This window comes from Bos grunniens, chromosome 3 (assembly GCF_055505025.1).
Source record: "Bos grunniens cultivar Pamir isolate PY7600 chromosome 3, Bosgru_T2T1.0, whole genome shotgun sequence".
In the NCBI taxonomy this organism is placed as follows: domain Eukaryota; kingdom Metazoa; phylum Chordata; class Mammalia; order Artiodactyla; family Bovidae; genus Bos; species Bos grunniens.
Window position 1 is genome coordinate 105,325,197 of NC_141167.1, and position 19,946 is coordinate 105,345,142.

The 19,946-nt window shown below is 44.4% G+C and overlaps 3 protein-coding genes across 56 annotated transcripts in view; 1 reads left to right on the forward strand and 2 right to left on the reverse strand.

Annotated features, from left to right (window-relative positions):
- Positions 1–4,098: 4,098 nt before the first annotated feature.
- Positions 4,099–7,351, reverse strand: CFAP141 (cilia and flagella associated protein 141). The gene is made up of 4 exons (XM_086392946.1): positions 7,240–7,351; positions 6,874–6,914; positions 5,065–5,194; positions 4,099–4,537 (listed from the first exon to the last, which is right to left on the reverse strand). The coding sequence occupies exons 1-4, from the start codon at positions 7,270–7,272 to the stop codon at positions 4,436–4,438; spliced, it is 306 nt and encodes a 101-aa protein (XP_086249072.1). The 5' UTR covers positions 7,273–7,351; the 3' UTR covers positions 4,099–4,435.
- Positions 7,352–7,817: 466 nt separating this feature from the next.
- Positions 7,818–16,267, reverse strand: LTAP1 (lipid transport auxiliary protein 1). Of its 5 annotated transcripts, XM_086392938.1 has the most exons (8): positions 16,018–16,267; positions 15,525–15,626; positions 11,578–11,695; positions 11,316–11,369; positions 10,487–10,653; positions 10,336–10,394; positions 9,149–9,235; positions 7,818–8,747 (listed from the first exon to the last, which is right to left on the reverse strand). In XM_086392938.1, the coding sequence occupies exons 1-7, from the start codon at positions 16,081–16,083 to the stop codon at positions 9,190–9,192; spliced, it is 612 nt and encodes a 203-aa protein (XP_086249064.1). In that variant the 5' UTR covers positions 16,084–16,267; the 3' UTR covers positions 7,818–8,747; positions 9,149–9,189. The 5 variants fall into 5 exon arrangements, with proteins under 5 accessions (XP_086249064.1, XP_086249065.1, XP_086249062.1 ...); XM_086392939.1 differs by lacking the exon at positions 15,525–15,626; XM_086392936.1 differs by lacking the exon at positions 9,149–9,235.
- Positions 15,791–19,946, forward strand: part of UBAP2L (ubiquitin associated protein 2 like) — a 47,395-nt gene continuing 43,239 nt past the window's right edge. For 25 of the 50 annotated variants that reach the window (XM_086392848.1, XM_086392850.1, XM_086392864.1 and 22 more), the window contains exon 1: positions 16,618–16,708. The gene's annotated coding sequence lies outside the window, so the exon portion shown is untranslated. Of the gene's footprint in view, positions 15,919–16,207; positions 16,521–16,617; positions 16,709–19,946 lie in introns of those variants that run through there. The other 25 variants (XM_086392857.1, XM_086392862.1, XM_086392822.1 and 22 more) reach the window with 5 other exon arrangements.

The window sequence follows — 19,946 nt, forward strand, 5'->3', positions numbered from 1 at the left end:
GGGGTCCTGGAGAAAATAGGTTCAGTAAAAAAAAAAACAGGAACCCCAGAGCCCCAGAAGTTGGGGTAAGAAAGAGTATGATGCCAAATTGCCTACTGCTGTAAGAATATGTTTGACATTTAGTTGGTTCCTAATTAAACAACCCAATATCAAACATATCACACAGAAGTAGGCAGAAGAGCTTTCGCGGCCCTCTGCCTTCCTCCCCACTACAAAGAAAGGGCAGAGCAGACATGTCAGGCACCAATCCCTGAGAGCCATCTCTCTGGGGAAAGGGCACCAACCCCTGCTCTTCACCTCCTAAGACAGCCAGCTCTTACTCATCGGGTCTTCGTGCCATCCCTGTCTTGGATCCTTTGCTACCAGTGCCTGGCCTTTGCTTGATCACGGTAGCCTAAACCAGGAAGAATATCTGGCAGCCCTCTGCATCCGGGCACCTATCCTTTCCAAAAGCTCCAACACAGTTTCTTCCCCTGGTGTCACGGCCTCAGCGCTCAGAGGATCAACCTTGTCAGCAGCTCCTTGTCAACCTTGCCACCTGCTCCCCTCAGTTCCCCTCCAGCTGCCCCCAAGGCTTTCCGGGAGAGGGGGTGGGGGCTTGCACGTCCTGCTTTACCTTTCCAATGCCCCCACAAGACTGCTGAGGGCCTTTCAGCGGACCCTTTCCTGGAACCTGCCTGCTCTTGAGAACGAGAGATGAGTAGCCATGAGAAACTTCCAGAAGGCTTGGTTGCTTTTCCCCACCATATTGTCCCTTCTCACCTTCTCCCCATGCCCTCCAGGCATGCTTCTCCTCAAAGTCACCCTTGGATGTCCGGAAGATAAGCGTGACCTGTCTTACTAGCAGGCTCCAGCCCAGGCTCCAGAGAAGACTTAAGGACAGCCTCTCCCGCCTGGCAGAATTGAAACCAGGATTTTAGAAGGACAAGGTGAGGGAGGAGAATGCCTCTGCCAGGAAACAGCCTGCCGTCCTTGGGACTCTCCTCTTCTGGGGCTTCTTACAACATGAGCTCCTGAGCTGGCTTCTTTAAGGGTCTTTCCTCACAGGGGCCTGATTTTCTGGGAGGTTTCTCTGCTGAAGAGAATCAGGTCTGTCGAATGTCCTGTGGCAGGCAGATGCTTCTCTCTACTGTGGCAGAAGCAACCCGAGTTATAGCCGCACTGGTGGGGTGGGGGCTTGGATGGAAGCGTGGGGTGGGAGGCGGCGGCTCTGCTTCAGCCCCCAGGCCTGTTCCATGCGCCCTTGTTCCCATTAGTCCGGACACCCCCACCCCGCTCAGCGTGCACTCGCAAACGATCTGCCAACTTGACGGTGCCCTTGATCTAGATCAATAGCTTGTCCCAAGCTCCAGTCAATTCGTATTGTGAGGCTTGCCTTCCAGGGAAGACCAACAAATGGGCCTACAAGCCCCAAGGTAGACACCTGTGGTGTTGTCTTATGGCTTTCAGTCTGCGTGTAATTTTTTACTTTCTTGACCTTCCTTTTTTACCCTTAACACCCACACCTGCCCCAAATTCTAGTTCCCTTTTCTGGAAACCTCGACTGCCCTGGAGAACCACAGGCTGGAGGGCAAAAGGCCGGGAAGGGGATTTTAGCAGGAATTGAAAGGACTTTAGTGTTTGGCAAACTCGGGAAACAGAGGCAGAGACAGGAAATATTGATGTAGGAGAGGAGCAGCTCTCCCAGGAAGAGACTGACAGGGTGGCATGTCCAGGCGGAAACCTCAGATGGCCTCTGATGAACGCTTTCCAGCTCTCCTGGAAGTACCTTCTGTGTAGCCATTTCAAACCAGACTGAGTCCGTTTGAGCCTGAGGAGCTGGGTGAGGCACTGGCCACAGAGGGAAAAGGGGATGGGGAGGCATGAAGGGGTGAATTACTCAGCTGATGTGATGCGAGCAGACAGAGCAGGCAGAGAGGATCAGAGGCGATGGGCTCCGCAGGGGGCCGCACTGCCAATACTGGAGCTAGCCTGGCACTGACAAGCCCTGGGGAGAGAGGCCAAGGTCAGGGATCATGGCAGAGGGGTGGGGTGTTCCGTGGGCCCAAATGAACAGCAGAGAAATAAAAGGGGTTGATGAGGGAATGTGGCAGGAGGTGAGGGGCAACCAGGTAATGCAGTTGAAATAAAAATAGAAGAACTATCAAAGGACACGAAAACATCATTGTGGGTTATCATCTCTGCAAAGTGCTTTATTTAATCCCCACGGTAACCTAGTGAGGTAGGCATTATCTCCATTTTACATATAAAGCCCTGTAACCCAGAAAGTTAAAGTTACTTTCTCAAGAACACACAGGCAGTAAATGCCAGCCAGAATTCAAACCCAAATCCGTCATATGGAAGCCTGCTCTCCTAACACTAGGCTGTGCTGCCATGATGAGGCAGGGGGTGGCTGGGAGACAGATACAAAGAGGAGAGAAGGGAGGTGAGACAGACCCATAGGGAACAGAGTGGAGGAACAGGCTGAAGGAATGGGAGACTCAGTCTCAGCTTAATGGGTCAAACCCAGGACACAGGTGTATGGTTGTGTCTCCTATAAAACTCCCACCATACCTGTCATGGCTTGTTCACCGCCTGCCTCCCTACCAGCCTGGAGCAGCCATGTACTGTTTGGTGTCACAACTCAAGAGCAGTGATTGACTAAAGATTAGAGGCCTTGGGAAGCAGGGCTGATGGAGACTGGAGGATGAATGGACATTTAGGACAGAAAGAGAAAGACAGGGCTGGGATGGAGAATGATATTTAAGCTGCCTAAGGAGGCTGGCCAGGGGGCCAAGCAGGGCCCCTGTGAAGGGCTTGGGTCATAGGAAATCTCCTAAGAGGGAAGTGGGAGGATGCCTACTGCATGCCAAGGGCTGCGCTTGCTCTCTACACACATTTATCTTATTTAATCCTCATAATGTTTCTATGAGATGGGTATTATATTCACTTTCAGAAGAGAAAACTGAGGCTCAGAGAAATAACCTAATACATACACGATTAAGAAGTGAAGCCAGACTTTGAACCCAAACCTGACTCCAAAGTGTGTGCTTTTCTCTTTATACCTTGCTACCTCTCTGTGCTCATGTGTGGTGAGGAAAGGAGGAAGAAGTTCTGACAGCTAAGATGAAAACGGCGTATTGAAGGACAGAGGCAGACTTGGGGCACAGGGGAAAGAAAAGGTGTGAGTTTTGCAGTGTGGACAGAGCCGCAGTGTTGAGAGCAGGAAATCATCAGTGTGGGAAGGATGAGTCACCAATGAGAATGCAGATGCCAAGGTGAGGGATGAGGGGAAAATAAATATGATGGCAGTTAATCAGTGAGGGTGTGTTTCTGCTCCTGTTACTGGCTGCAAAGTGGGAGTCTCTCTGGCTTGAGATATCATTTGTATGTAAAGTGGATCTTTATGAGTAAGGTTCTCTGTGGCCTATAGATGCGTATGATTAATTAGTACTTTTCAGAATTTTGACTGGATTAAGATGTCACATGCTCTTTCTGCTACTGCTGCTAAGTTGCTTCAGTCGTGTCCGACTCTGTGCAACCCCATAGACGGCAGCCCACCAGGCTCCCCTGTTCCTGGGATTCTCCAGGCAAGAACACTGGAGTGGGTTGCCATTTCCTTCTCCTATTCATGAAAGTGAAAAGTGAAAGTGAAGTCGCTCAGTCATGTCCGACTCTTCAAGACCCCATGGACTGCAGCCTACCAGGCTCCTCCACTCATGGGATTTTCCATTTTTATAGTCCCCCATAAATCCCACCATTTCTTTCCCCCTCATAACTGCTATATTACCTGCCTAACCCCTGAAGGCATTTGAGTTTGGAACCCTGTCATTTCGAAGAGGTGAGCATTCAGACGGAAATTCAGAGGAAAGAGACTTTTCCAAGGTCTCACAATAATTGGCAAAGTCAAAACATAAAATCCAGTCCTACTGACATCAAGCCCCATAATGCCTGTGGATTAATAGGCATATTCAGAGCTATTGTCCAAGTGTACAGAAGAGATCTGTGGAAGTGAGATCAGAGAGGTGGTGAGCAAATCCAGAAAGCTGTATTAAGATACTGGCAGCTGTGAATAAACACTTTGAAGTGGGCTCAAAGAATAAACCAGTGGTCCAAGTCTGAACTTTTAAGAACTAGCTTTATTTATTAAACCAAATCAGGATGCTCTGCTCACGTTGTTCCATCTATCCACCTCCCCTCCACTCACGTCAGTACTGCATACCTCATTCTGACCACAAGGCGTCACTCTTGTTTTTACCATTGTTTCATAGATCATTTTCCAGATAGCACTGGGGCTTGACAAGAACAGGAGATGTGAGAGTGGGAACACTGTCTTAAGCTCTGGGCAGATAACTATATCCAGGTGTGTTTAGGAAGGGACGTTGGAGGGAGTGGGGCTCAAGAAGGCTAGGTTAGCAGATGCGGTGAGAATGGAAGGACAGTATTTCAAATGCCATCAGAGTCTCTCCATGTAAAAAGCTTTGCCCTTCTCATTTAGTTCTTGCTGGTACTGCTGATGCTCCTTTTCAAACAGCTGGTGCAGGGCAGCTTGACGGACCTGGTGGGGTGGGTAGAAGAGTGTGATATTTTCCCTGTTTACTCGCCTTCCTCATTCTTTCTCCCTGGTTGCTTTCCTATCCCGTTTTCTCTTGGATCTGGAATTACCTATGGCTTAAAATTAAGCAGGAGCATAAAGACTAAACTTTGGAGGGGAAGCCAACCCATTTTTTCCTCTGTGGGTGTGCAGACCCACATCTTTTCTGAGAACACACCAAAAACCACAAACATTTCTAGGCATCTGGGATACAAAGATGGTGACATGACAGCAACTGGGGACTCCAGGGAGAGAGGTTCCCAGAGGCAGATGCTAGGCACTAAAACTAGGTGCAGTTTTACCAAGTGAGAGGAGTAAGGACGACCGCTTTGGGACTCTGCAGCTGGATACAAAGAATTGGTGAAAAGGAGCTTTGGTTTCAGGGTTAGAGTTGCTGCTCTGGTGTAATGGCAGAGACCAGGAGCTTGGGAATCCCAGTGGGAAAAGGAATAGTGCAGTAGAGGATGAAACTTCAGGCCACTAGAACTCACCATCAGCAACTGCTTGTTGGCCAGTGCCAACTCCTGTACCATGGTGTCCTGCATCCTTAGGATAGCATATGGGTTTCTCCTCTTGCTTAATGTTATCTGCCACAGACAGTGAGTGTGTGAATTTCGCCACCTGTCCCAGGCACAAAGGTAGGGGTTGAATAGGTTAGAGTTAAGAGGAGAGACAGAACCCTGTCAAAGGAGGCTCTTCATCAGAACTTCTGTACCATTGTCAGAGAAGACTGCAAACTCCTTGAAAAGGTGACTAGTACTGGCTTAGCTTCTCCAGGAAAGAACGCTGGAGTGGGTTGCCATTCCCTTCTCCAGGGGATCTTCCCAACCCAGGGATCCAACCTGGGTCTCCTGTATTGTAGGCGGATTCTTTACCGTCTGAGCCACCAGGGAAACCTTGATTTAGAACCTAGCGTATATTAATAGGAAGTCTGTCATTCAATCACCATAATAACCATGTGTCATAGGTATCAGTTTTTGCATTATACAAACAAGGAAACGTAGTTCAGGTGAGTTGCCCAAGGTCACCTGATGGCAGACCTGGGTATCAAATCCAATCTAAAGACTGATTCCTTCCATCATACCAGTGATACTCCGTCTTGGCTAGACACTCTGGAATCATTTGTTAAGGTTTTCTAATACACAACAGGATTATACACATGTGATACACACCCATATCCTCTGTTCAGATAATCTTGTTGACATTTCTTTAAAAAAATCAAGTATTTTTTACAGATGACTGAAAAATACATACAGGAATATATATTAAATGAAAGCTGGAAGCATCATTCTTCTGCCCCAGTTCATCTCAACAAAGTTATCAGTTTCTTGTGCATCTTTATAGAAAAATTTTTATCATGTATCAGCAAGTATAACTTTTATTTTTAACATGAAATTTTACATTTACATAAGCAGTATTACGTAACAATTTGGACTTTTCACATCAGCACTTAGAGATTTGCTTCATTCTGTTTAAAGGCTGCCAAGTACTTTTATAACATAATTTCACCAGCTACATGTTATTTCTAGCTTTTTTACTTGTATAAACAATATTGTCACGAATACTCGTATGTGTGCATTCTATTGCTTTTGTAGGTATAAGGTATTCCTAGAAGTCGAGTTGCCAGTTCAAAGGATCTATGAATTTAAAATTTTGATAGATTTTACAAAAAAGGCTGCATCAATCTTGACTCCCATGAAAACTATATGCATTCTTTTATGTCACATCCTTGCTACCTCTGGGTATAACCTATGAAACCTTAAAAAACAGGCTTATCCTATCTAATCTTAGGCCATTTTAGTCAGAATCTTCTTCTGGGTTAAGGCTTAAAAAAAAAATCTTTTGCCACATCATGCAGCACATGGGATCTTAGTTCCCCACCCACTCCCGCACCCACTGCATTGGCAGCGAGCAATCTTAACCACTGGACCACTGGGGAAGTCCTAAGACCTTTGTTTTTTTAAAAACACTCCCCAGGTGATAAGAGATATACAGCTTAATCTTTGAGTTTTCTTATTCATTCATTCAATAAACACCTACTGCGTACCTACCACATGGTTGGTGAGTGTGGTACCAGACAACAAATATTTGAATTTTCCTTAAAAACTAAAAAAACAAAAACTTGCTCCAATTTTCCTTCAGAGAATGGGAAGCAAGGAAACAAGGGCTGCTGTTTGCCTGCTTCACACCTATTTGCCTTTTTGAGGAGCCCCTAACAAGATGAAGTGGATATCAGAGGAGGGCAGGAGAGTGAACATGTCAAACTGAAGCGTAAGGGAAAGGACAGCAGCAGAGATTACCTGTGCTCCATCTTCTTAAGTTCCAGGGCCCTTTGAAAATGCTGCAAGAAAAGGGAGTTCTGTTATCTGCCTTGATCTCTAGTACCTCACCCTCAGTGCCCTAACATAGTGGGAGACAAAGACCTTTCTTTTCGGAGAGAGGGGAGTAGCCAACTTCCTAGGGCAGGTGTGGAGAAAGTCCTATTATGCAGGGGTTAGTATGCAACAAATATTTGAATACCTACTACGTGCCAGTCTCCCACCCCTGCTGCTACCCTTCAGTTACACCAAGGGCCTCTCTCAAGAACTATCAATTTCTGATAAATTCATCTGGAAACCTTATCCAGGGGAAACTCATCCAAAGCAGCCTTCTCCAACTCTGCGTACCTCTTCTACTTTTCCCATCTTTTCCATGGACATGTCTACAGACTTGCTTGATGTAGTCTTAGGAGACTGAACAAGCTCTCATTTCTGTTTAGTCACCAAGGATTCAGTAGTCATAGCAACATTTACACCTCCAACAATGAGCCTAGGCCTACAAGAGTTGATTGGTCACCTGGCCTGTTGCCCCAGAGACCTGAAGGGAATCCTGGTTCTCCAGCCTTCTATTAGTGACACAGGCACTTTTATGAACAAGGACCCCAGTTGCAACTTTAGGATTTCTTCTTTTGAGATCCCACATGACCCAACTAAGAGTTTGTATACCACAACTCAAGAGTTTGATCAAAGATCCCACATTCTGCAACTAAGACCTGGTGCAGCCAAATACAAAGAAACATTTTTTTTAAACCAGGCTGCATCGGGTCTTAGTTGCAGAATGTGGGATCTTTGATCAAACTTTTGATCAAACTCTAGTTCCCCAACTAGGGGTGGAACCAATACTCACTGCATTGGGAGCATGAAGTCTTAGCCATTGGACCACCAGAGAAGCCCTCACATGTCTGTTTTATTAAAAGACAACTATAGAGGAATGAATCATATGCTTTATTTTTTAATTGTTCATTAAATGGTTTATAAAGTCAGATCAAGATATTGGTCTATTTCTTCACACTATCCCACAAATAAGGAGTGATGGGATTATATCAGATGTTAAAACATTCCTTTTTTTATTCATGACAGTATACAATGAAAGTGGAAGGCAGATCCTTGCATGTTAGAGAAGTTGTGTTAATGTTCCCAGTAACATCCTGGTTTAAGTGGAGCACCAGGGTAAGTTGTTCTAGGCAGCACTCATGGCCTCCACCAATTTCCGCAGCATTCTGTATACCATTTCCACCAATCAACTCTTAGATGTCTCAAACCAAATGGCTCCCATTCAACTGTGTACAGAAGACAGGACACCAAGCCCGGTCACCCTTGGGATAATTTATAGTCTGGAAAAGGACAGATGAACCATGATCAAAAAACCAAGTGAGGATTTTTAAGGAAGTTTTGACAGAAATATTAAGAAAAACATCTAATTCAACTCCAGAGAAAAGTGATATCAAGGGAAAATAAAGTCTTAACTGATGTTCTAAAACTGGCCATAAGAGCGGGTGGGAGAATGATCCTCTAGGCATGAAATCTTAAGAGCTCTGAACACAACCAGGGCTTCAGCTGATCCAGAGCTGGGCTGAACCAGATGACCTGAGTGAGGGCCACCCGGCAAGCACACTGCAGTCTGTCTGGCTCCATCAACAGTGAGAGGCCTTCAGCTCCATCACAGAGTACTCTCCAGTGTGTTATAGTTGTCCTTAAAGCTCTTCAATTCGAGGAAGTGCTTGGCACGTTTACTCTTCTGACTGGAGGGGAGGTATGTCACCTGGATGGTTGTTGGGGAGACTTCAGGAGACTGGGTTAGGTCTTTGGCTGCTGACTGGTGTTGTCGCTGAGAGCTCCCACTTCGTGCTTTGACCCTGAAGAACACAAAGAGGGCTGGTGATGGACAGATAGAGGACTAATGGAAGAAAACAATTCAAGGCTTCTACATCCTATGCATGCAATTGTAGCCACAAATGGTCTCTGTCCTATCTTACAAACTAGTTACTAAAATCCCATGTGGTAGCTTAGAAATAGCAGAGAAACCAATTTTCCCAGTGAGTCCCTGCCTCTGACTCAACCTCTTCTTCATTCCACTGTGCTTAAAGAAAACTTTTAATTCTGATTCACCTAATGTGTGGATGCCACTAATATACTCCCAGTCCAAAGAGTCCTTTCAAACAACTGACCTCCAAAAAATAATATTGAAATTAACTATTGAATTATCATAAGTTAGGACACTAAATCTGGTTCTTTTACCAACATGTAATTTACTCACATCCCATTATCCCTTTATGGTGGTATCACCCCTTTTGCAGATTAGGAAACTGAGGGTCCATCAAGAAAGTTGCCTGAGGTCACAAAGCTAGTAAGTGACAGAGAGCTGGGATTAAAATCTAAGTTTGTCAGATTTTAGAGCCTATACTCTTCAATATACCCGTTGAAATTTTCTAGAAACTAGAGATCTAAGAGACTAAATTTTTAAAAATGTGGTAAAATACATATAAAATTTACCATCTTAACAATCTTTAAATGTTTACAGTTCAGTAGTATTAGGTACATTCACACTGTTGTGCAACCAACATCCAGAATTCTTTTCACCTTGGAAAACAAACTCTCTGCCTATTAAACAACTCCCTATTCCTCCTTCCCTCCAGCCACTACCACCCACATTCTGCTTTCTGTCTCTATGAATATGACTACTCTAGGTACCTCATGTAAGTGGAGTCATACAGTATTTTACTTTCAAAGAAACTGAACTTGAACAGGCCTTCTCCACCCTTTCCAAGTGTTTTCATTAGTTTTCTAAGTGGTTTTTATAGGATATTTTGTCTTTAGAACAAAGTAGTTTTTAAGGATATACAGAAAACAGGACAGACATACCCCTCATCTTTTGAGAATAATAATCAACACAGCAGAAAGCAGATGTGTTATTTTTGTGGCTGGTAAGTAACTCTTTATTCCAGATTGGCTTTCCGCCTTTACTCTTATAATTACATACATGCATAAACAACATATTGAAGCTCTGTTAGTAGGTATTTAAAATGTTCCCAGCAAAAAGTTATGAAGTCTCTTCTATAAAACACAGCTTAGCTCTTTAGTGATACCTTTTGTTTCAGTCAGGTAATAAAATTGGCTGACAATTCTTTCTTTTTATCAGACCAAGATACAAAGGAAGACATCTTTGTTTGCTGAAAAACTATTTTATTCCTTTTACTGGTATAACAGATTACACCAATTCTGACATTTTACTGAGTTGGACCAAAAAATAAAAATAAGAAAAGAGATACAAAAAAGTAGGAGAAACTTCTTTTATTAGCTTGCATCTACTTTCCACCGTAAAGAAACAGCTCTAGGACCTGATTTTGTTCACAGTGCTTTTGAAAGTAATCTAACTGTGAAAACAGCCCAGGACTACTGTATTCTCTAACCAGCTTCCTTTGACATGTTCCCCTCCAAACTCACACTGTGGCCAGCTCACTCAGGGCCTCCTGATAGCGCAGGTACTCACTCAGGCCAAAGACCTGAAGAAAGAGGAAGGAAGAATGAGGATCTCTCAGTCTGGGGCATCCCTTTAGTTCCCTGAAGGAAAACGTGGCCACCCACTGTGGCTTACCCCTGTCCCATAGCGGGCTGTCTCATAGCCATCCAGCAGGGTATCAATAAGGGCCTTGCGCACACCCTTGAAAGGAGTACTAGTGTTTCGAAGATCTAGCAGGTAGGAGCGGAAATTCTTGCCCATTAAGGAATGGGGATGTCGGCCTTCAGCATGAAATGGGATCTCTGTGGAGATAATAGAACAATGATACCCCCTTCCCCGTTTGTTTAGTCTTACTAATTAATTTCCCAAACTTAGAAACAGGTACAATGAGTGAGTTGGGGGGAAATTTTAAGAGAATTAAGAAGACTAGAGATCTAGAGCTATGTCTGAGTGGTCATACAGTGGTGGCAATATAACTTAAATTATACCAATGGTATACAACAGTGTCATTCCTATTTACCCTCCTACTTACCCATAGTTTAAGATATAAACTATGTTTTGGTAGAGATAGAGCATTTCTGACAACAGTCATGAAAAAAATGGAAAAAAAATTCAAGAGTATTTTTGACAATGGTCAAATGGAAAAAAAAAATCAAGAACCATCTATGTAGGCTTGGTGAAAAAGCAGATGTTGCCTGTCTCCTGTGGAAAAACAAGCAAATTACCACTAGTTCATGAAACTAAAGGTATAGAAAGAACAAAACAAATCCAGACTCTCTGGAGAAAAATAACTTACCTACATCATTTCCTTAAGGCAAAACAGTAACCCAGTACTCTCAAAATTAGCAAACTCCTACCAGTTGGGTAGGTGTAGAAAGGACAAATTCTAACATAAATTGGGTTCCTCCCTCTCTTTCCCCGGGTGAGCTCTCAGGATACAGAACAGCTGCTGAGCAGCCCTTACCAGAGGCACGGATAGCATCCAGAGCTTTCATCCTGTATAGGTAGTTGTAGCAATCTGTTGAGAGAGAGACTGGTGTCAGGAATAATCCTCAAAAGATTCTCCAAACTCCAGCAAGCTTAAAGTGCTTCCCAATCTAACATATGCCCAGTAACAAGGAACCACAGCTGTTGAGTTTGCCAGCCTCTATGTTTACAACTGAGAAAAGGAATTCAGAATTTGTGAGACCCCTCACTGAAGTACTGTCCAAGAACATGCTACATACTTTGATTTCCCTGGGTTTCCAGCTGTAGCAGTCTTGCATCATCATCTGCGAGAAGCTGAGGTTCATACTTGATATCCTGAACCTTCGACAGTCGGATATCTATCTCCTCTTTTAAGTCCTGTTCATGTGGAGAAAACAATACACAGCCATTTAGCCTGTTCTTTGCTACCCATCAATCTGGAAATGGGGCAAAGTGGGAAACAACTAAGACAACAGAGGCAGAGAAAATGCTCATTTGGCTAATGAAAGCCCCAGGTTAAGACTCAAGAATTTAAGAAAGTATGGGACTGGATTTGCTAAGAACCTCTCCAAAACACATATCTCTAAGCTAGATCTTTTAATCTGCTAGAATTCCTTCAAGTTTTATTATTTCTGACTTTCTGGATTTTTTTTTTTTTTTCTGCACCAGGGAGCTGCATGAAGGCTTTTAGGTTCCCTGTTAGGGACTGAACCTACATCCCCTGCAGTGGAAGTGCAGTCTTAACCACTGGACTGCCAGGGAGGTCCCCTCAGTTGGATTTAGAAGAGTCTTGGTTAGCTGTTTTTTCCTGAGCTGGGAAAAAATGGACATCAACTGTAGGTCATAATCTATTCTAAAACCCTAAGATCTGTATGTGGTTTAGAAGTTTGGGAACTATCTCTACCTGGTGGACCACAGGATTTCTAGAGGTTTTCTTCTAAGAGCATATTTAATTTTTTAAGTAGTTAATTCAAAAACAAACTAGGGACTTCCCTGGTGGTCCAGTGGCTAGGACTCCAAGCTCCCAATCCAGGGGGCCCAAGTTAGATCCCTGGTCAGGGAACTAGATCCCACATGCTGCAGCAAAATTTGCTGCAGTCAAATTAAAAAAAAAAAAAAAAAATATATATATATATATATATATAAACCACTTATAACAGTTTCATATTCATCTTTCTAACTTAAGAGGGCTGCCAGAGTCCCAAGAAGTATTCTCTTGTAACTGTTTAGAAACTTCCATTGTGAAGTATGTCATACATAGAATACATTTCACATATATGTACACCTTAAATAATTATAAAATTCATTAATATGAACACCTGTATGCACTACTCACTTTAAGAACTGGGACATGACCAATGACTTCAAAGCCTTGTGTCCACCCCTGGTCAAATGCAATCTCCAACCTTAATTTCTCAAGTTTTATTTTTCTTTGCTGTTTTATCATGTTACCCTGAAGATGTTTAGCTTTGCCTGGCTTTGAACTTCATACAAATGGAAAAATATTTTGAGTTTCTCTGCAACCTTTTAAAATTTTAAATAAATTTTATTGAGGTGTAATTCAAATGCAATAAAATACATTCATTTTACATGTCGTTTGATGAATCTTGACAAATGAATACTTTCATTCAACTACCATTCCAATCAAGATACAGAACATTTCCATCATTCCAAAATGTTTTTCATTCTCCTCTGCAGTTAAACTCCCCCTCCATGACCCAGGGAACACTGATGTTTTATCTGTTTTAAAATTCTCTACAAATGGAATGGAATCATATGGTATGTACTCTTTTGTAAATGGCTTTCTGGCATTTTTTTCACTCGGCATGTTTTTGAGATTCATTCATGTTTGTAATTCATTGATTCCATTCAAAAATATTTTGGGGATTCATTTGTGTTCATATTCTTATCTTCAGTTTATTTTCATTTCTCATAGTGTTCCAGAACACAAATATGTTTTCAAGTGGAAATTTAGTGTAACATATTTTTTAAAAAATTACAAACAATGCTTTATTCTTGTACATGTCTTCTGGTACACATGCACAAATTAATTTCTCTGTGGTAGGAATTGCTGGGCTGTGAATTAGGTACATTTGCAATCTTACTAGACAATACCCCAATATTTTCCAAAGCAGTTTTATTAATTTACACTTTTCACCAGCAACGGCTAAGAATTTAGACAATGTTTTAGAGCAAAAGGAATCTTGATCTCATCTAGTCTATAGTTGCTGGGAGAGGGTGGCAGTGGTGGGGTGTTTCTAAATAGTCAAAGTTTTGACTGACTCATGATATACTGTAAACTAACCTTGTATGACTGACTCATGATACAGTGTAAACTAACCCTATATCCTTCTTAAGGGAGGCAGTTGGCATCTGGAGAACTGAGAGAATGTGGAAGCACTGCTGAGGTTTCGAGCCACATCTTTGAGGCTTTCCATGAAATATATCAGCAAAGAAAAATGAGAAGAGTTACAACACTATTTAATGAAAGAACACTGGTCTAGGAGTTGACATAATTGTATACCAGCTCTAGCCCTCCCACTAACCTGCTTTTCACTCAACAATGAATTATTAACTATCTACTATATGTAGGCTGTGGCTCTATAGCAGTGAACAAAACTGGCATGGTGCCTACGTTATTAGAGCTTAGGGAAGAGACGGGCATTAAACAAATACACATAAAAGACAATTTGTAGTAAAATGCTATCTGAAACAAAAAAAGACCTAGTTTATAATGAGTCATAAACATTCCTCTTTCTAGGAAATAGTACTTGAGGTAAGCTCTAAAGATCAAATGAACTAGCTACATGAAAACCAGAGGTTGATCATTCTGCCCCAGTGACAGTACACATAATATAAGAAACTCAGCGCAGCTAGATCCCAGTGATCAATGGAGAGCCATACAAAAGGAGGTTGGCAAGGGCAACAGGCACCTTTTGCCCAGAAGTGGAAGACAGCAGCAGCAGGATGGGGGTGGCAGGAGGGTATTAAGAGTTCTGGTTTAGACATGTTAGGTTTGAGATGCCTATCAGACATCTAACTGGAAATGTTAGGTAGGCATTTGGATACACAAGTATGGAACTCAGGGAGGACTGGGATATAAATAAAATTTCAGTAGATTACTTAAAGAGAGGAAAGGTAGGCAGTTATCTTCAGGAGACAGTAGAGACACATTACTTGGTTATTCACTTCCTGTATGTCCTCAGTAAGTTGCTTCCTTTTCTTAGGTTTCAGTTTGTAACATGAATGATGGAACTAGATGATTTGTGCTGCCCTCATAAATCTAACGGAGAAGGCGATGGCACCCCACTCCAGTCTCTTGCCTGGAAAATCCCATGGGTGGAGGAGCCTGGTAGGCTGCAGTCCATGGGGTCGCTGAGGGTCCTACACGACTCAGCGACTTCACTTTCACTTTTCACTTTCAGGCATTGGAGAAGGAAATGGCAACCCGCCAGTGTTCTTGCCAGGAGAATCCGAGGGACGGGGGAGCCTGGTGGGCTGCCGTCTATGGGGTCACACAGAGTTGGACACGATTGATGCGACTTAGCAACAGCAGCAGCAACATAAATCTAAACGGATTCCCTGGTGGCTCAGACTGTAAAGTCTGCCTGCAATGCAGGATATCTGGGTTCGATTCCTGGGTCGGGAAGATCTCATGGAGAAGGAAATGGCAACTCACTCCAATATTCTTGCCTGAAAAATCTCATGGACAGAGGAGCCTGGCCAGCTACAGTCCATAGGGTCGCAAAGAGTCGGACATGACTGAGTGACTTCATAAATCTAAAGTTTTGCAAAGTTTGCCTCCTCACTGATGTGGGGCTAATTCTAATCACTCTAACTCCATCCCAAATCAAAAACAAAACAAAATCCTCAAACAAAAAACACTGGGTAGCTTAAGTTTAACAGGGAAATATCTTACCACAGAAAGTTTGTAATTTAATTCATTTAAAATTGGAATTTTAATTCAAGTCCTTCATTCTGCAGATGCAGAAACTGAAGTCCTTGGATAAGTTACTAGCTGTGCCACAGCAGTGAGCAGGTAAGCCAGGACTCAAGATGACCTTTATCGCTCAGTGTACTAAAGCAAGCACGTGGGTAACTGGACAAAGAATACGGGAACTGAGTCATTTCGAAAGGCAAAGGAAATCTCATTCTGAGCCCTAATAGATCTGGAGAACCACGCCTATCTCATGTTTTAAGGACCTACCTTGGGGGCATTGTGTCCCACAGGGACATGAGGTCCCCTTCGGGATTTCATTGCAAAGCGCATGATTTGCCTCTTCACAAAAATAAATAGCAGTACAAACACCTGTCCAAAAGGCAGAGAACCTTGAATTAAAAAATTAAATAAAAGGCATGCCTTCAATTCAAATCTCAATTGGGGTTCTCAGGGGTGCTTTGGGATATAAGTTGGGGCAAAGCAAGGCCATTACCAATGGGGTGGGTACGGGTGAACCTGTGGCGGATATGCGTGGGGGGTCTGCGTCCCAGGGTTTAGAGGGAGGGTTCTCAGCTGGGGGGGCGGGGGCGGGGCGGTGCGAGTCGGTGACTTACGCTCCCAGGTACTCCTGGGATAGGAGTCAAAGCCCAGAAAAGTGCAGGTGAGTGGGTGGAGAATGAGGACACGGGGGACTGCTCAAGAGGAGGGTCTCTACTGGGTCAGACGCGACCGCAGGAATGGGGTGGGGGAATCTCCTCACCAGGCTCCCGTAGGCCATCACCAGCACGACATTCACGCCAGACAGCCAGTTACTGCCGGACGCCATGGCCTCCCCACCCCGCGCGGAACTGCTCCGGTTTAACCCGCTGCCCTGCCTCGTCAGCCCGGGCTCCGCTGAGGCAACGGCGCCTGGGTTTCCTGAAACTCCCCGGCCATTTCCTTACGGGGACAGACCAAGGCTGACCGGGCCTGAAAACATGGCGGATGGGGGGGGGCTAGGAAAGAAGAACGACGCCTTCCCGCTTCCCCCAAGCACGTGACTCAGGCACGCAAAGACAACCGGGACCGGCGAGTGCTGAGACGCGGAACTACGCCAGTAAGAGGAAGCAGAAGCCCTCTGCTCGTCACGTGGCGGAGGCGGGGCCGCCGCGGAGGAGGCGGGGCACACGCGCGCAGCCGGAACGAGGTGTCTCGTGGCGAGGCGGCACGCGCACGCTTACGTGCGCGTCCCTTTTCGCGTCACGTGCTGGGGGACGCAGGAAGGCAAGTGGGAGGGAGAAGGCGCGAGAGCGAGCGCGAGAGGGAAAAGGGGAGGGGGGAGGAGGGAGCCTTATATCACGTGACAGGGGCGGCGCGGCCCGGGGTGTCAGTGTGGAGGAGACTGAGGTAAAGTTGGGAGCGCAGCGGCGTTGGCGGCGGCGGCGGCGGCAGCGGCAGCGCGGCGGGGCCGGGTATTGTCCGCGGCCCCTTTAAATCCGCGTTCCCCCTTTTACCCTCCCTCCTTTCTCCCTTACCCCCGCCGTATACCCCTCCCTCGGTAGGCCCCCCCGCACCGTGTTTCCCACTGTACACCCCCCACCTAGTCGTGTGAGCCCTGGCGCCCCCCCTCGAGTCGGCCGCTGGAGGTTTTGTTTATGGTTGGGTTCGCGGCCTAGTGGGCCGCGCCAGAGCCGGGGCCTCGATTTGGGAGCGTGGCCGGGGCGGGGCTTGGGGCAGTCGGCGGCGGGGGGGGGGGCCATGCGGCTAGAGCCTGAGACGGGGGAGAGCGAGAAAGAGCGCGAGTGAGCGAGGCCTGGGCTCCGCCTGAGGTAGGGCCCTCTCTTTACCCTGGCCGGTTCCTGTGGAGAAGACGAGAAGGCCTCCTCCCTTTCCAACCCTCTGCGGGCCCCCTCTGATCCGGATCCGGCCTGGTTTAGGGGTGGCGGGGAGTGGGGGGAGGGAAGACGATGGGGTGGAGCTGCCCCAAACTCCCCCATGTGGCCCTCAGTTTGGAGTGCGGAGGATTAATTTGTTCCGGGTGGGAGGTAAGGAGGCGATTGGCCCTGTGAGCTCCCGATGTGGTGCTGAGCGGGGTGAGCCTCCCATCCTCCACGCGTGGGCTTGCGTCCCCTCTCCGTTTCCAGCCTCTTTGTCAGCTCCTCTTATTACCCTTTCTTTCTCACCGCCCCAGCTCTTGGAATATATTTTTTGCTGCTGTCTTTAGCTTCCTGTTGTCCATACTGTTGTTTTGGGTACCCCAAACAATTATGGTGTTATCTGGGAAGCTGGGCATGGGAGGCCCCCCATAGGGTATATTACGCCTAAGGGACGTCACTAGAGCAGTGGGGTATTTGATCACTCTTCTCATAATGGAACAGGAATCCCAAATTTCTTCAGACCCTTCACCTTGTGGGCAGTCCTTAAATTGCTTTGCAAACTGATGTCACAAATAGGCTGCTCCTTTTCCACTGTTCTTGAAATGTAGCCATCTCTGGTGTAGGATATTGTGAAAGAAAAACACCACAGTAACAGGCCTTTTTTGTTGTTGTTATTGTTATCCTTTTTGCCTTTGACTGTCCCTGATTATTAGATGGTGAAATCGTGTTTTGTTTTGTTTTTTGTCTCCTCCCCATTCACTTCCACCGCCCATCTTCTGCTTTGGGGATGGATATCTGATGTGACTTGCTGGGATGTGATGAGGGTCATTGACAACCCGAATTCCTGGAGAACTAAAACGTTTTGGCCGTGTATAGGTTGATAAAACTGCTTTTGAGATCCTGCAACCATTGTCCTTAAAAAGATTAGGCTCTCCCGGTGATTATTTCCGTTGTGAACGGGAAGTCGGAAAGTGTTGCTGGCATGAAAACTGATGATGAAAGACCTTAAAATGTACTGTTTTGATTATGATTTTTAAAGCCCCTTCTTGCCAAAATGTGTCCTAACTGGGAAGTACTCTTTTTTAAATTAGGTTCAAGTTGATGGGGAAGGAGTTGCAGGGGTAATTTCCACAGAGCATCTAGGGGAATTAATTGCTCTTTTAGAAGTAGCAAGCCTTACCCACCCCGTCCAGCTTCAGAGTTTCTGAATTGTTTCCCAAATTAGATTGTAAGCTCCCTGAGGGCAGCAACCAAGTCATATTGCTTTTGTATTTACTAAAATACTGGACACATAGTAGATACTCAATAAATACTTGTTATTTATTTTTTTCTGTAAAATTTCTCTGGCTATTTTTTTAAGTAGCTGGTTTTCAAAAAATGGTCAAGGGCACTCCTGCGTTGAAACCTGTATTTGTTCCTGCACTATTCCCTTGTCTCCAGTACTTCTCACCTACTTTCATTAAATATTTTTATGCTATATGAAAGAGTACTTAACGAGATTCCTCACCTCTACTGTGATAACTTTGGGTATGTGTCTCTTTACTACTAAAAGGCTACTAATTCTGTGCCCTCCAGTGATCCATCCCAGATCACTTATTTTTGACCTGTTGCTCAGTGTTGCTACTACATAGGTGGTAAAATTTTGTTCGTCACACATTTCAAAGCACTTACAAGAGAGAAGTGGAAGTTAATAGAATGATCAGGAGGTTCCCCTCCTCCCCTTTCCTAAGTAATTAATGTGGGTTTTGAAATGACTAATGTATTTGGGCTGACAGGTACTGTACATGCAATTGTCCTTACAGGTAGTCATGAAATTCTACTTAACAACTCATGCTCACAAATGGAAACACATGTGGAGTAGAACACAATCTATATTTTTTAAGTTCTAGGAGAGGCTACTCCCATGGTTAGAATCTTCATCTTTGAGCCAATTACAATAATGCCTATAGTTTTCCTCTAGGTATTTTCTTTTTTTTTTCTGTTTGATTTGAATCTAGGTACTTGGTTGAACAACACTTGATTTTTTGTAAGTTAAGTTTTGAAACTTGACAATAATGGCAGCCTGGGAAAATGGACTTCTGTGTATCAAATAATCCTGTACTATCTAGACACATTTACAGGCTTTTTTGTGCACCTGTGTAGGGAGAAGAGGTAATGGTTAAAAATTAGCCCCAAAGTTTCCTTAAAAATCTTTCTTGGTGATAGGGAATGTAGAACTCTTAATTCTTAATGACTGCATCAAACAATAAAGATCTATGTGACACATTGACCCAATTGGGTGAAGGATTTATCCACAGGGAAGTTAGCTTTCTTTGTGACCCAAGAAATAGGTGAAATTCACTCTCAATAGTTCATGCTTGCGTATTTCTTTAGAAACCCAACCTACCTGTCCCTCAAATCTGGCAATGTCTTCTGGGCAGCCTAGAATTACCCTATGTGAAGTTTTATTAATGAAAAATAATATAGAGCAGAAAAGTATACACTTGTCCTCTTTGGAATGGAATAAAATATGCAGAGTAACCTCCTTTTGAGCAATCCATATTATGAATGTTTTCTTTGTTTGCTAAATACAGCAACTGAGATTGCATTATAAAACAAAGTATGAATGAAGGCAACAAATTCAGTAGAATCTTTGCTTGTTGGAAGTGTTGTAACAAAAACTGATCTGGTTTTGGGAAGGCCCTGTGTGTTCCTTGTCTCTTTAAAGACTCAACAAAGTCATCTTGCTGGCAATAATGTCTCAAGTTTAAAATGATTTCCCAGAAGGACTTTCTTCCAAATAAAACTTTGTGCCAAATGCTTTTGATTTGGGACAAATTTGGGATTCTCTGTA

Coding starts and splice junctions, on each gene's coding strand:
- CFAP141 (XM_086392946.1), bottom strand. CDS start 7,272: ATGTCCATGGAAAAGATGGGAAAAGTAGAAGAG. Junction 6,915..7,239: donor AGATGGGAAAAGTAGAAGAG/GTACGCAGAGTT, acceptor CTTTTCTTGCAG/CATTTTCAAAGGGCCCTGGA. Junction 4,538..5,064: donor CCAACAAGCAGTTGCTGATG/GTGAGTTCTAGT, acceptor CCACCCCACCAG/GTCCGTCAAGCTGCCCTGCA.
- LTAP1 (XM_086392936.1), bottom strand. CDS start 16,083: ATGGCGTCCGGCAGTAACTGGCTGTCTGGCGTGAATGTCGTGCTGGTG. Junction 10,654..11,315: donor GGATGCTATCCGTGCCTCTG/GTAAGGGCTGCT, acceptor TTATCTCCACAG/AGATCCCATTTCATGCTGAA. Junction 8,748..10,335: donor CTGAGTGAGCTGGCCACAGT/GTGAGTTTGGAG, acceptor TGTGTTCTTCAG/GGTCAAAGCACGAAGTGGGA.